This window comes from Crocodylus siamensis, chromosome 2 (genome assembly GCF_052110815.1).
Source record: "Crocodylus siamensis isolate JL-2025a chromosome 2, ASM5211081v1, whole genome shotgun sequence".
Classification (NCBI taxonomy): domain Eukaryota; kingdom Metazoa; phylum Chordata; order Crocodylia; family Crocodylidae; genus Crocodylus; species Crocodylus siamensis.
In genome coordinates this window covers 129,342,890-129,356,250 of record NC_143396.1, presented here as the reverse complement: position 1 = coordinate 129,356,250, position 13,361 = coordinate 129,342,890, and the positions used below count along the sequence as shown (strand labels likewise).

The window sequence follows — 13,361 nt, the reverse complement described above, 5'->3', positions numbered from 1 at the left end:
TGACTGAAAGAGGTAGTCTGGTATTTCACAAAGCTGAAGCATAACTAGCAGTGGGCGACAAGGGCATGAGCCCTGGACCTCAAGTTAAAGGGGTACCAGCGACAGGAGTGAAAGGAGCACTTGGGGAAGGGGCAGGGCTCACAGCTGCCTGATGCTTAGCACCACATTGAGGGTAGGCGGCTCTGAAAATGTTGCCAAAGGTCGTGACAGAATTAAGTGGCACTGGGACACAGCAGGAGGAGCTCTGGAGGCCTTTCACCCCATGGTTGCTGGCAGCACCACAATGTCACTTCCCCCTCACCAGCAGTGGCATCCCCCTACTGGGGTTAGCAACCAGAGCACAAATCTTACCAGCTTCATCTCTGCAACAAAGTGCGTAAGCAGATGTATAAATCAATGTGGCCATCCACAGGCTTAAAGCTACACTTCCGTTAAAGTATCTAGCTGCATCCAGACCAAAGTCAGTTTGAGAAATCATGAAAAGGAAAGTAGTGAGCATTCATGCAGTTCCAAATAGATGCTATTATGTCTCCTATTCAGTTCACAAACAAGCAATGACAACAACCACTAAAACACCATATCTGATGTTGGGTATACTTTGCACTGATGTGGCACCACATGACTACATGACCTGAGTGTAGTTTCCCTATGATACCTGCCTCTTCTTCTTTCACCAGCCACATCCATCCATCTCTCCATTACTTTCTGTTCTGCCCTGAATGATACCAGGTTCAAATCAGACACAGCAACAAAGAGATCGATACAATAGAAAGGGAAAATAAGAGAGTGGCTGATAGAGAAATGGCATGTTGAGCTTGCAAGAGGAGTTACAGACAATGAATTAAGGCCTTCATCCTCTAACCTGCTGAGGGTGTTCAGAGCCCCACATACTTCAGTGAAACTTTATCCCAGCACAGAGGTTCATATGCAAGGAACATGTAGCAGGACCAGGTCTCTACTTGCACTGAAGGACAGAACTCACCTAAAATCCATTCAAGTTCCTGGTTCTCAGTTCAGGCCCTTGTTGTATGGAACACTGTACATTAAAATAAATTATTGGAAGGTATTTGGTAATGTGTGTGCATTGTGCAGCAGCAGCAGACAAATACAGCCCAGGATTCGGATTTGTAAACATCTCTGCATTTTGTAGACTGTGTATTTTTCAAAATCAATACAAGTATCAGTTTCATGGGAAAGGGGAACCAGCAAGTAAAGCCACTCTACTCTGTGTGACATTTCTATACAACAACTCACTTAATACAAAATTACTGTGACCCAAAGGTTATAGACTGCAACTCTGGCAGTTTCACCATTTTGTTCACCTTCTTGAGACGGATTGATTTAAAGAGCTTATTCAGTATCATGCAGAAGCTGCAGTGGGACTTATATTGGATTTTTGTTAGTCTCCTACTATTTCTATTGCAGCACTGTGAATATATATATTTTTGTTATTCCGATTTTTCTGTCCACATATTTTAAGAGGATTCTCAACATATAATCTATACAATTCCCTGCAAACACAAGGCTATATGCAATCTTAAAATTATAGGAATAACATGCCAAGCAAAGAAATTGATAGAAGATTAAGACTAAAGATCTAAAAAGGATTTATGAACAACAACACATTCAAAATACAAAAGGCTATCCAGGTTTTATTTAAAAAAAAATGTAATTAGACTTGAATTGAATTGGTAAGTAAAAGTGACTGGTATATTTCCCTTTTTTCCCCTCTCCGGCAAATTTCTTATTCAGCTCTAATACACCGAGAGCTTCCTGGTCCTGAAGACTGTGATTAAAATAAGATTAACATATGATTGTCTAACAGCTCTGTCTAGCAGGGAAAGAAAACTTTGAAATAAGCTGTGGAGCTCTGGTGAGGGACAAATGTTTTAAAGGCACTCATCTCAGAAGCATGGTGCACTAAGCAAAGTACCAATCTCTGGGGAGCTGGGAGAAGGGGTAGGGAAGAGTCTTATTTCTTATATGGGGGGCAGTGGGGGTGTTGCAACTGAGGACCCAGCTCAGCAGAGGGCACCAGAATGCCCCCAACTCCACCGGAGCTGCCCAGCCACAGAAGCCAGGCAGCCCTGCAGCCCATAATGTATGGCAGGGGTAAGGGGGGCAGAATTGAGCTGAATGGCAGTCCTCCCCCAGATTTTTGCCATGGGAGGTACAGTTCCATGCCCAGTAAAATATGGAGAAGAGGAGCAAACAGACACCAGGAACAGCCTCCAGGAAGAGTGCACTATGGGGCTAGTGCAGCTAGCATGTGGCGAGCCTGTCTCTCAGGTTCATCAGTCTCCTTCACCTCCACACACTGCAGAGAACAAGGTGACCCAGCTTCTATGGCCTAGTACTTCAGGGCTGGGCCAACTAAAACAAATGCTCCCCAGGGTGATTTTGGTGCCCTCTCTAAGTTAGCACCTGGGATGAATGCCCCACTTGTCCTGCTCTAGTTACACTATTGCCCAGCCCTATCAAGCTCTAAACTCATGTTTAAGCTGCATCATGTGAAAACAAGTGATTGGTTTCAGTGGAAGGATAGTTCCCTATGAGCTTAGGGCAAAAAAAACATAAAAACAGTGTGTGTCTCTGCATTTTATGGATCATACTACCTTTAAAAATCTGACCCTCAGGCTCCTAAATCACTAAAGTCATTTTGAATTTGTATCCTAGTTATATGTGCAGTGGGGTTCCCAATGTTTCCCAGATGAATTGATTGTTTTTGTCTTGGCACTGCTGAATCCTTGTGTAAAGGGCCACTTGTCGGCATGATACACTAGCTCCTTTAACAGTCCCTGTATTCAAGTTTCTTGCTGCACAGCACTATCAGAGCACAGTCTATGGAGACAATTTTCTTGAAGGGAAGTAAATGTTTGCTTTTCTTACCCTTCTTGAGTGTCTAGAATATGTGACATATCTCCACAGAAAAGCATTTGTGTTGCTATAATGACATTACCTTTAAGTAATGGTGGAAGGAATGGAGAGGGGAATTACACCTATACAACATTGCACAACACAGGATTTAAGTCAGAAGCTGAACCTCATTGCCAGTATGTAATTATAAGAATAATTGTGATGTGTTTCTTTCTCTTTTTTCTTGTTACATACTATGTTTATTTATATCTGTATACATTTTAATTTCATGTCATCATTAAAATGTTTTCTGAAGATGTATGAAATCTTTTTATTTAATTTTTTAATGTGTTTGTGTATCATTGAATGGGTTATCTCACCTACTGTAACAATAAAAATGACCTCAATCTTAATATTTTAAGTGTAGGGAAATTTCCACCCTTCCAAGGAACTGTTTTAATGTTGACATGCATCATATGTTTCTAACATACAGAGTGCTATACAAAGCCTGATAACAAACTAAGAGAATCAGCAATTACCAACAAGGGAGTTATAAATAAAACTACTAAATATTCAACTTATCCATAATTCATTTGGTAGCAGACATCCAGCCATCTGGGCTGGGATGAACTTGCAACTCAGGAATAGGATGTTGTGTGATGAAGGTTTTACAATGGATTTAGTCACTGCAAGAGATTTCATAGAATAATCTATTTATGTGTCACTACATTTTGGATTTTATTTCACATTAATGGTGTATTATTTTATATGCCCCTACAGTTCTGTCCCCTGATTATATGCATAAATCCTTTAAAAAAGCGGTGGGTAAAACCCTGGTCCAATGCATTTTGTAACATACCTTCATGCTTCTAATAATACTGTGTGTGCATTGGCATGTGCACCTTCACATGTGATTTTGGGTATCTGCATCTAGTTTTAAACGGAGTTTGTCAATTTTACCAATAAAAATATACTCTGTATAAGGAACAAAAACTAAAGGGCTTGATAGGATTTGATAAGGAGTCCAGCAAGGAAAATCCTTCCACTATCTTCAAGGGGCCCTGGATCTAACCACAGGCCAAATTGTCAAAATCAGGAGACTATCTAGTCCAACCTCCCTGCTTCAGGCAGAACCATCCAAACCATCTCATACACATCCTTGTCTAAAAAAGGAGGCCCCTGGGGTAAAACATTGTGACTTGATTATACTCCTCTGTTGCAGCCAGCTGTTCATTACTACTTATACCTAATGTCTTTTCAGGCACAGACATACCCAGCAATGACCTGACCAGGTTTCCAGAATGACTGCAGATTGCAAGACCCCTCAGCTGATATGACTAGAAAGGTATGTTCCAGCCTAACTAAGAACATGGTTCTCATCAGTGTTCTGGCCTGAGAGGTGCTGAGATGAACTGCAGAAGTTCAAATTCCTTGAGGCTTAGGGTGGTCCCATCTTTTTGATCAAATCTGTGATGGATCTGTGACTGATTTTTTGTGTGTTGACCAGCTAATACATGTTCTGATTCATCCCCTTGTTAAGGTGGTCCCATTAAGGATGCTGTTATTATGCCTTACCCTGGCTACTTCTTGAAAACGCAGAAGGAAATTAATATGGCAGCTCACACAATTCTTTTTCCTGGATGAGAAAAATAGTCATCACTGTCAATTTTGATTTAGAGATCTGTACAATGCCTGCTGAAACTGCTTTTTGAATGAGCTATTTTTAGGAAAGGCCTCCTAAATAAAAGAAAGTTCTGGCAAGCAATACGTGAGAGAAGTTGTATGTTGTTCAAGAATCTGAGATTGGAGGAAATAAACAAATGCAACTGTCAGTAGGTTTCCTCCCCCACAAAATAAACAATGGTCAAATAATGGTGCTATTATTAGGGATCCATGAAGACCCTGGTTGGATGCCCCTGTGATATGGGGTGGGAAAGGAACAGGGAATTAGAAATGAACTCTTTGCTTTCACTGATAAAGAAAAAGGTCTGGAACTTTTCCTTGAAAAAGATCCTTGAAAATAGGATGCAGCTGAAATATCCAGCATATAAGCTGGACTCTATTCTTTACCAAGAGGCTGGAGAGCATCTAACTCTTCATCCTCTTCCTTCATCCCCACCCCGTAAACACTCACACTCTTCATTTGTAAATTGAGTCGCATGGATTTTGCAAGAAGGGTGGGCATTCAAAGAGTAATCTTGATGACCCACCCCAAAATCTTTAGGCTGATACTGTACTCAGAGGCATGCCAACTACAGTCAGTTCTCAGTGTCAGTTATAATGGCCATGTCTACATGAGACACTGACTACACAGTCATTACTGGGGGGTTCTGATGATTTATACAGATACTAAATGACTGCACAGTAACCTGCATTATTGTACAGTAGCACCAAAGAATGGCTTTGTTGTGACGCTGACTGTGCAGTAGCGTGAGACTGTGCAGTAGTCTTGGGGTACTGTGCAGTCAGCATCCCATGCAGACATGACCATTGGCCATGGACATTGGGTAGGAATGGAAGCTAAAAGTCTTGTTAAAGGCTTGCTCCCCAAAATATGATAACCTGTCCTACTAGCTTGGTCTTCAGCGTAGCTTCCTGCTCTGAAGCTCAAGAAAAAGTGTTGTCTTTGTGGTGGCTGCCCTGAATTCCAGAATGGCAAGCATGACTGGCCCAAAGCCCAAGACTGGCTGGCAAAAAGTCCAAAAATCAATGGCATCCAGATGGGCAAGGATATACAGCAGCATTATTGTGATATATCACTATTCGGCTTTCTCCAGGGTGATGGTGAGAGCAGAACAGCCAGGGAACATGTGAATAAGGATGTATGCATCTTCTTCAATGGCTTCCCCTCACAGACCAGATCCATTAGTGCCTACATTTCTTCATACTTAATAAGCCCCTTCCTTTTTTATTATGCTTGCATGTAGAATTCACCTCAGGAACTTCTGGTCCCTGCAAGTGTGTTCTTCAATTATTATGCAGAAAAAACGGACTGGAAATGCATCAGTCTAGAATAGATTGACAAGAACTTTCTGGGGGTACATGGAAACACTGCTGTGTGTACTTTACGTGTATTCACACTCATATACTCAGCTGATATGAAATATTCCAAGAAGAATTGTCTTCTATTACGAAAAGACCCTCAGAAAGCTCTATCAAGTCCACTTGAGATTTTACAAAGCAAATGTAGTTTACCTGGAAGTGCTTAGATGTTGTACTTGATGGTTAATGTAAAGAATATTCATATGGATAGAGTTTCCTTTTCTTTCAATGCTAACTTTACAAAGGCTGTATACAGTGTGGTCAGGAGAGAAAAGCTGTAAGATTCATTTAGAGAGTAATGAGAATTTTTTTCCACCTTGAAAGGTAGTCACATGTTTAGTTTGGACAACACTTTAAAAAATGTAATTCATTTACCTTAGATGGAGAGTGATGACCACATTTTGACAAACTGCAATCCTAAACTCTTTCACTGACATTTGGTTCATTCCTCTGCCCTACAGAAATTCACTGTTGGAGTATGTAGCTAAGCAGCAGTTTTCAATATAAGTTAATTTCTCCACCTCTCCTAGACTCCAAGATTCAATAAGCTCTCTTTTACATTCCTGCAAGTCTTGGCAATCTGTTATGAATAAGGCTGACATACGTCTTGAGTACATGTGATTTCTCATTGCCCATGACCATTCGGGCCTCTTCCATGTTCTGTGCACGTTCTGTCCAAACATTTAGTCCCATATGTCTTACACTTTATCCAAGCAAACTAACCATAACAGAATAGGAAAGCACTGCTTTCATAGACTGCATAAGCAGAATATCAAGTAAGATCAGGTGTTGGAGTAAAAATCAGATGCCACTAAAACAAGAAGGAACCAGCTTGGGAAGCATTTTCTCTTTCACTTTCCCTTCTGGCCCCTTCCCAGTACCTTGACAATAATAATTGATTGCCCTAATATTAAAAATTCCCAGGGAAAGCAAAGACCTTTAATAAATAAACAAGGTCACTTTGAATCTTGTATTGATCAAACAATGAAAGTGTGATTTTAAGACATCTTAGCCAATCTACCTCAGTGTGCATGTGCAGTCATGAGAATACATCAGAACCGACATGCTCCGAGAACCCAGTGATGCAGTCTGTAAGATACAGGTTCCAAATAAGAGTTCCATATAATGGCTCTTTCTGTGTAAAGATCAGGCAAGAAGGAAGACCTCAGGGGATTTATGAGTCCTTTTTAATACACATGGCTCTGTTTAATCACAGAGCTGTGTGAAACACTTCCTCTCCAGCCCCGCCTTCTTTGCCCCCCACCAAAAAATCACCCAATATTAGCTTGACCAGTGAACTGAATTATTCTCAGATGTGCTTTGACCCCCTCCTTATAGTTGCTTTCCATGAATGTTCTAGTAAGTCAATTCACTGGTGGGAATGAGGTGGAATGTGGAAACAGCTATCACCAGATGGTACATTTGAAAAGTTAATGTTGAGCTTGCAAATACATGACAGTGCACAACTAGATACCCTGAGTTACAGTTACTTCCTCATGGAGCAAGGGCAATATTATGTCACTTATATGCCCAGTGTTCACTACACAAGAGGGCAGATGGAGTGGGTGCATCTGGCAGACCTGCTATATGCACCAAGATTGGACCTTGACCCTGGAGTACAAACCCTCCTTGAGCTCCCGATGGGAAGCAGGATTCCCCTATGCCATGCAATGTGTAGGGGGCATCATGCATTGTGGGTTTTAGAAGCTATCTGATTGCTAATGCATACAACAGAAGCAAGGGAAGACAGTTCAGTTCCAACACAGTCAAGATGTGATTTTTTTGAATTTGAGCAAGTATTTTGTACCATCACTGTTTGGTCTGGTAGAGTGCTTGAGTTGTAAAGCTCCTCCATTGACGTATCCTGAAGATAACACTCCACAACTCTGTAGCAAAAACCTTTTCTGCTTCTAGCCTATGGATAATTATGGGCTCCACATGAATTTGCTTCTCAGGAAAATATATTGACTACTTATAGCACAGAATCAACCTTTGTCACACAGATATCATCTAAGCTTAATATACAATATAAGGCAAATAGATGCAACCGTAATGCAGTCCTTTGTGCGGCATAATCATATTATTTATTTTCTCCCTGAAAACCTGCCTCATTCAGAGTTCAGGGAATTAATCTGGATTACATACTGAACAGCTGTTTTGTAGAGGACACCTACTCTTCTTTTACTCTTCAAGTTGGAAGGTGCATACCCAGTGAAGCAGACAACACTGAAGAGCAGATGGATTTTGAGGGCTGACTTTCTTCTATTCATCTCATCTGGCTTAGATTTTCCCTTCAAAACTATTTAATAGCCTTTATTTTACCTTTTCCCCTCATCTGACTTCTCCTTCTATTGTTTCTTGCCTTACCAATATGCAGAAATCGAGCTGGAGCTCAATGCCTTTGAAAAACAGGCTGGTCACTTGGTTCAGGCTCAAAATAAGAATTCAGCAGCCAAATTCTTTATTTTCTAAAACCATGGTCCAAATTATATATGAATTATTACATGAAAGTAGGATCCTCTATTATTCTCATCTTAGACCACGCAGTGGTCTTGTGGTCACAATGTTTTGAATATTAAACAGACAGTCATAAATTAATCATTTAATCACTCAAATTCTTCAGCAAAACCCCCCCCAACATTATTGGATTCCATATGCTGATCAGCCAGGGTTAGCTAATCAACTTCATCTCACAGATTATTGTAATATTTTTCCTCTTGCACACAGAACTAGTATTTTTCTTGTTGTACTCTGAAATCTAATTCTGAGTCAAGACAGTTCACACATCTTTCAGAAAATAAAATTTCATAATTCTGAAAATGGCAGACTGACTACTGGTGCCAGTTTAAATAAAAAATAGAGAGAGAGAGAGAAAAATACTTAGGAAAGAAGCAATTTTTTCAGGAAACAGTCCCTACAAGAACCCAAAACCAGTTACATTGCTTACTGCCAAAGTTTCCATATATAAAAAACATTTGGAGCAGCCGATATCCTGCTGTTCATGCCTTTTTTTTTATTTCTGAAATTACTGAAGTCTTCTTGGGGATTTACATGAAAATGAGGAAGAAAAAGACTAGGCATTCCTTTTGTAATGTTGGTTAGCAAGTCTCTGTCAACATTAGTGTCTGCTTCAAGTCTTATACCGATTCCCAATGGCCTGATTCTGAACTTCACTGCACCAGATTTAGGCAAACATACTTTCACATTTTAATCAAACTGGTGCAATGGAATGCAGAATAGAGCCCCTTACCTATGTCTAACCCTGTCTGCTGTAATACAAGAAACTCACTGCCCCACCTTTAAAGGGACTGGTTTTAAGAAGAGTTGAACACACATAAGCTCTGTAGAAACCATGCATGTGTCTTCTCCTTTTCTTGCTGCAAGTGGGGGGCAGCTAGTATACAGAAAACTGAAGGCTGCTTTACTTGTGAAGGGGATATTCAAAGGCATCAGGGACTGCAGGCATTCAGTTCCCATGGAATATCTAACTCTCATTTGAAAATTGCCCCCTGTGACTCTTTCTTCAAAAAGAATACACCAGCCCTTGTTCCAATCAGTATCCAGGCGGCAGTGAAGAAAATTAGGGAGACCACAGCTTTGGCCCCTGCTACATGTTGCATATATTACAGAATTTACTGGTATAGTATGCAGTGAATTTAGATTGGCCACATATGCAAAGTAAGACTGGACACAAGTGCAAAGTAATTATCACACAATTAACTGGTTAGGCATGCAATAAATTTAGACCACCCACACCTGTACAGTAATTATGACATGATAAAACTGACTATCCGGCTATAAAAAGAGCCACCCAGCTATACAGTTAGTGCTTGAAAATGCATATTAGCTCCATAGCTGAATTCTATCCAGCTTTATTTTGAATGTGTAGCAGGGCCCTTTTACTCAAAGGAATCTGGCTCATCTCTTGGGTAAGGACTGCAGAACTAGCCTTGGAGAGCACATTTGAATAGGACCTCTCCAAACAGCACATAAAAAAAAAAAAATCAAACAGAGGAAAGCAAAAAGATGTAATTTCGATACTGTGCAGTGAATTACAAACATCAGGTCTCGGGTCTGACTAACCACTGAGTTCTTTCAGTTTTATTCCAAGATGACACTGTCTGCAGTGCAGTTACAATGGTGAGACCCAGAGAAGCCCAGAGGTAAATCACAACCATAACTTCCATTATCCTTCACAAGAACTGTGCTTATCATCAGAAACCCCCATGCCTAATATTTCTCCAAAGCAGCTGTTTCAAAAGAAGTTAGCTAGGTAACACCTGCGTAAGGGTAAATATTCTCAGCTTGATACCTGGAGAGTCTGTCATGCATGTAACCCCTGGTATGACTCTCTAGAGGCTGATGCATAACTCAGATTTCCTTATAGAAAGCAGCAGTTGTCAATGTGCCATCTTTACCCATGCAGAATCATTCATTAAAGTGTCTATAGGTTTAACTCCAAGTGTCAGGGAAATATCCAGTGCTAACTGAGAAATGGTAATGTCAGTCCAATAAGAAGAATGTACATTTTTTCTGAAAAGAAAATTGCTGGCAAGAGCCTTGCTGATAGGGAAAATGGTAAATGGTATTATGAATCACAATGGTTGTTTATTTGCATTAAGCGGGTGTTTCTGTGAGTGTCATGTTGTCATCCGCTGGTGCTACTCTTAAAGGCATCCTGCCACATCAATCAGCGGGGAGCAGCGACTGACAGTGGTTTTCTTTCCCCTCCTCGAGATATATTCACATGGCTTGCCTGACACATCAGCAATCCAAATTAATTTCCAGGGCAGGGATTTGATTAGCTACAACATATCAATGCTCTCTCTGGTGGCTGCCGAGCATACAAATATGTACCTGAGCTATACTGATGAAATTCAAACCAGTGCAGTCTAACATCTTTCTGCTTTGTGGTGAGGATTCAGAAATCTTGGTTTAATTGTCTCACTGAAGCTCAGGCAAATTCTGCTTGGGTAAGGGAAGAAACATTCCCACAATTAAGCCAAATTTGCATGGGTATTCACCTATGTCACAGCAGCTGTCCTGGCATTTCATTCCACTGCCTGTCTAGCTCTTTGCCATTAACTCACCAAACAGACTACACATAGTTAGCAAAATGTCATAGCAGGTGATCGCTGCATGAGCAGCACACTTATCCAGAGCAGTCTGGATCATGATGCAGTATGCATTTCTTGATTCTACTACCTGTGTTTCCTATGCCAACATCAAGACAAACAATAGCAGCACTGGTAATTGTGATGTACATTAAATGTGTACTCATGCCACTTGTTACATCAATGCTGCGATTTTTGCCCAGTTTTATCATGCCACATATGCTTGTGTTGCTGCCTATTGCCTCACCAAACCTACCTCCTGACATAAATGGGCCCAATATGGAAAGAGATAATGAGTGTGGTCTGGGTGCATTTAAAGGAGAGTGAGAGCCTGACAGAGGCCAAGGTCTGTCATTGCATGTGTGTATCCTCCTAAATGCCGCCAACCAGCCATGCCACAAGTCACAAACTTGTCATGATGGGGGGAGTACTGCATACTCCTTTAATAAGTGGCATGAAGCTAACTAGATGGGTAAGGAAAGGCCTTTGCAGAACATGGTCTTCGAGGAAAGGATGAAAATATACAAGCAAAATATGTTAACACCTTCCACATCATTCCACAAAGCTTGTCGGTGTGGTGTGAAGTGCAGGGAGTATACACAGGGGCTACATCCTACTGTGTTTGTGTGCATAGAAGACATAACCACTAGGGCTCTACCAACTTCTTGAGTCCCACTGGTTGCCTCTGGGGTGCTATGTGCATCCCTGAGCAAGTATAACAAGTGCAGTGTCTGTGCTCCGGTGAACATATAGCAATGTAATTCTGCTTGGACCTTGTGTGGGTTGATCTAAGCACCTTATTTCTCTGTGCTCCCACAGAGGTGGAAAGCAGAGTCTAGCCCTAGGTGGAAGAAAAAAAAATCTCTATGATCTTTACCTTAGGATACAAAACAGAAAGGAAATAATGAGCAATTACTCACAAATGCCACCTGACCCGAGACACGGTGAAGCCAGGCTACACCTCACCACCTTGAATACAATTGTTTTTTTACTATGATGCCAAAGAGGGACTAAACTCCCTCTGTGTTTTCACTTCCACTTCAGCTGCTTTTCCAAGATAATTAAGCATTTGCTGAGCTGGTAAGACCACTTAACTACCAACATTTGAAATCAAAATGCTCTCCCTAGGATGTCCCTTTGCCAATAAGGGAGACAATTATGTTCCTTCTGTTTTAGTAGGTGGGTACACTGAAATGCAAAACTCGGAAAGATTATCTGCGAGCTGTTTTATGTTAAAAAAACAAAAGAAAACATAACCAGCGATGCCTCCTGCTGAGTGGAGACATTCCTGCTGTGAAAGGCTGCAATGATTATGCTGTGAAACAGCAAAAGGTGGGAGGTGGGGGGAGCCCTGTAGAAGAATGTAAGGCCCAAGTTTGCCATCCTCAGACCTTCCACTCATTTCAATGGGAGTTCCACCCATAGAAGGGGAAAAGATCAGACCCCCACACCCCCAAATTTTTTTCCCAGGTTGAAGTTCCACTTACCTGCCTGATTTGTGGTTACATTTACAGACACATACTGTCGTGCTCCGGGATTCTGGTCGGACACTCCATTCACTGCCTCAATCTCAAAGGTATAGTTTGTATGGGCAAGCAGGTCCACCATCATGACAGAGGTGTTTTTCAGGCTGGTTTGCTGTGGGAGGTACCTGACATGACTGCCACACGCCTCACACAGACCTGAGTGTGAGTGGCACTTCTTGCATGCAATATAATAAGACACATCTTTCCTTCCACCAGTATCAGCAGGAGGAATCCATTCCAGAAAGACACTAGTCTCGTTAACATTTGAGATGGCATTCCGAGGAGCTGAGGGGGGTCCTGGTTTGTAAAGTAAAGTGAGAAAAACACATGGTAAAAATAATATTATAAATCCATCCTGCTCTCTACTACTGTCTAGCCTGAAAAGAGTTGTTGCATTGCTTGTATGCCAAACAGCAAGCAGAGCCAATTTACCATAGCACCTAAAGAAGCATGGGGCATGGGGAGCGTTCTTCCTTTTTCCTCTTCGCTTTAAAGGGTCCATGTTTGGACCCACCCATCTGCCTGACCAAGGGAGACTAGCTGATAACAATTCCCCACAGATGGCATGGCTCAGAATTTAAGGGGGGAGCATCCTGCCAAGTGTGTTTCCTCTGATGTGCTCTCAGCCCTGGCACCAAAGGACAGGCAAGGTATTACTGACAGCCCTATGGAAGTCAAAAGGAGTTTTGTTATTGATGTCACAGGGGCAGGATTTCACCATGTGCATTTGCTGTGCTAACTCTGGATGCTGAGAAGAAATGCTTCTCATAGAAATGTTCCACAGTCTTGGCAATACTGCTGTGTTCACAGGCTAAAGTGCACC

At 41.4% G+C, this 13,361-nt stretch overlaps 1 protein-coding gene across 21 annotated transcripts in view; it reads right to left on the bottom strand.

Annotated features, from left to right (window-relative positions):
• The window catches only part of EPHA5 (EPH receptor A5), a 369,517-nt gene that overhangs the window by 167,297 nt on the left and 188,859 nt on the right, over window positions 1-13,361 (bottom strand). For 13 of the 21 annotated variants that reach the window (XM_090036836.1, XM_090036837.1, XM_090036832.1 and 10 more), the window contains exon 5: window positions 12,500-12,835. The exons of the other annotated variants lie outside the window; for them this stretch is intronic. In XM_090036836.1, coding sequence (XP_089892962.1) covers window positions 12,500-12,835 — 336 coding nt within the window. The remainder of the gene's footprint in view (window positions 1-12,499; window positions 12,836-13,361) is intronic. 21 annotated transcript variants of the gene reach the window in all.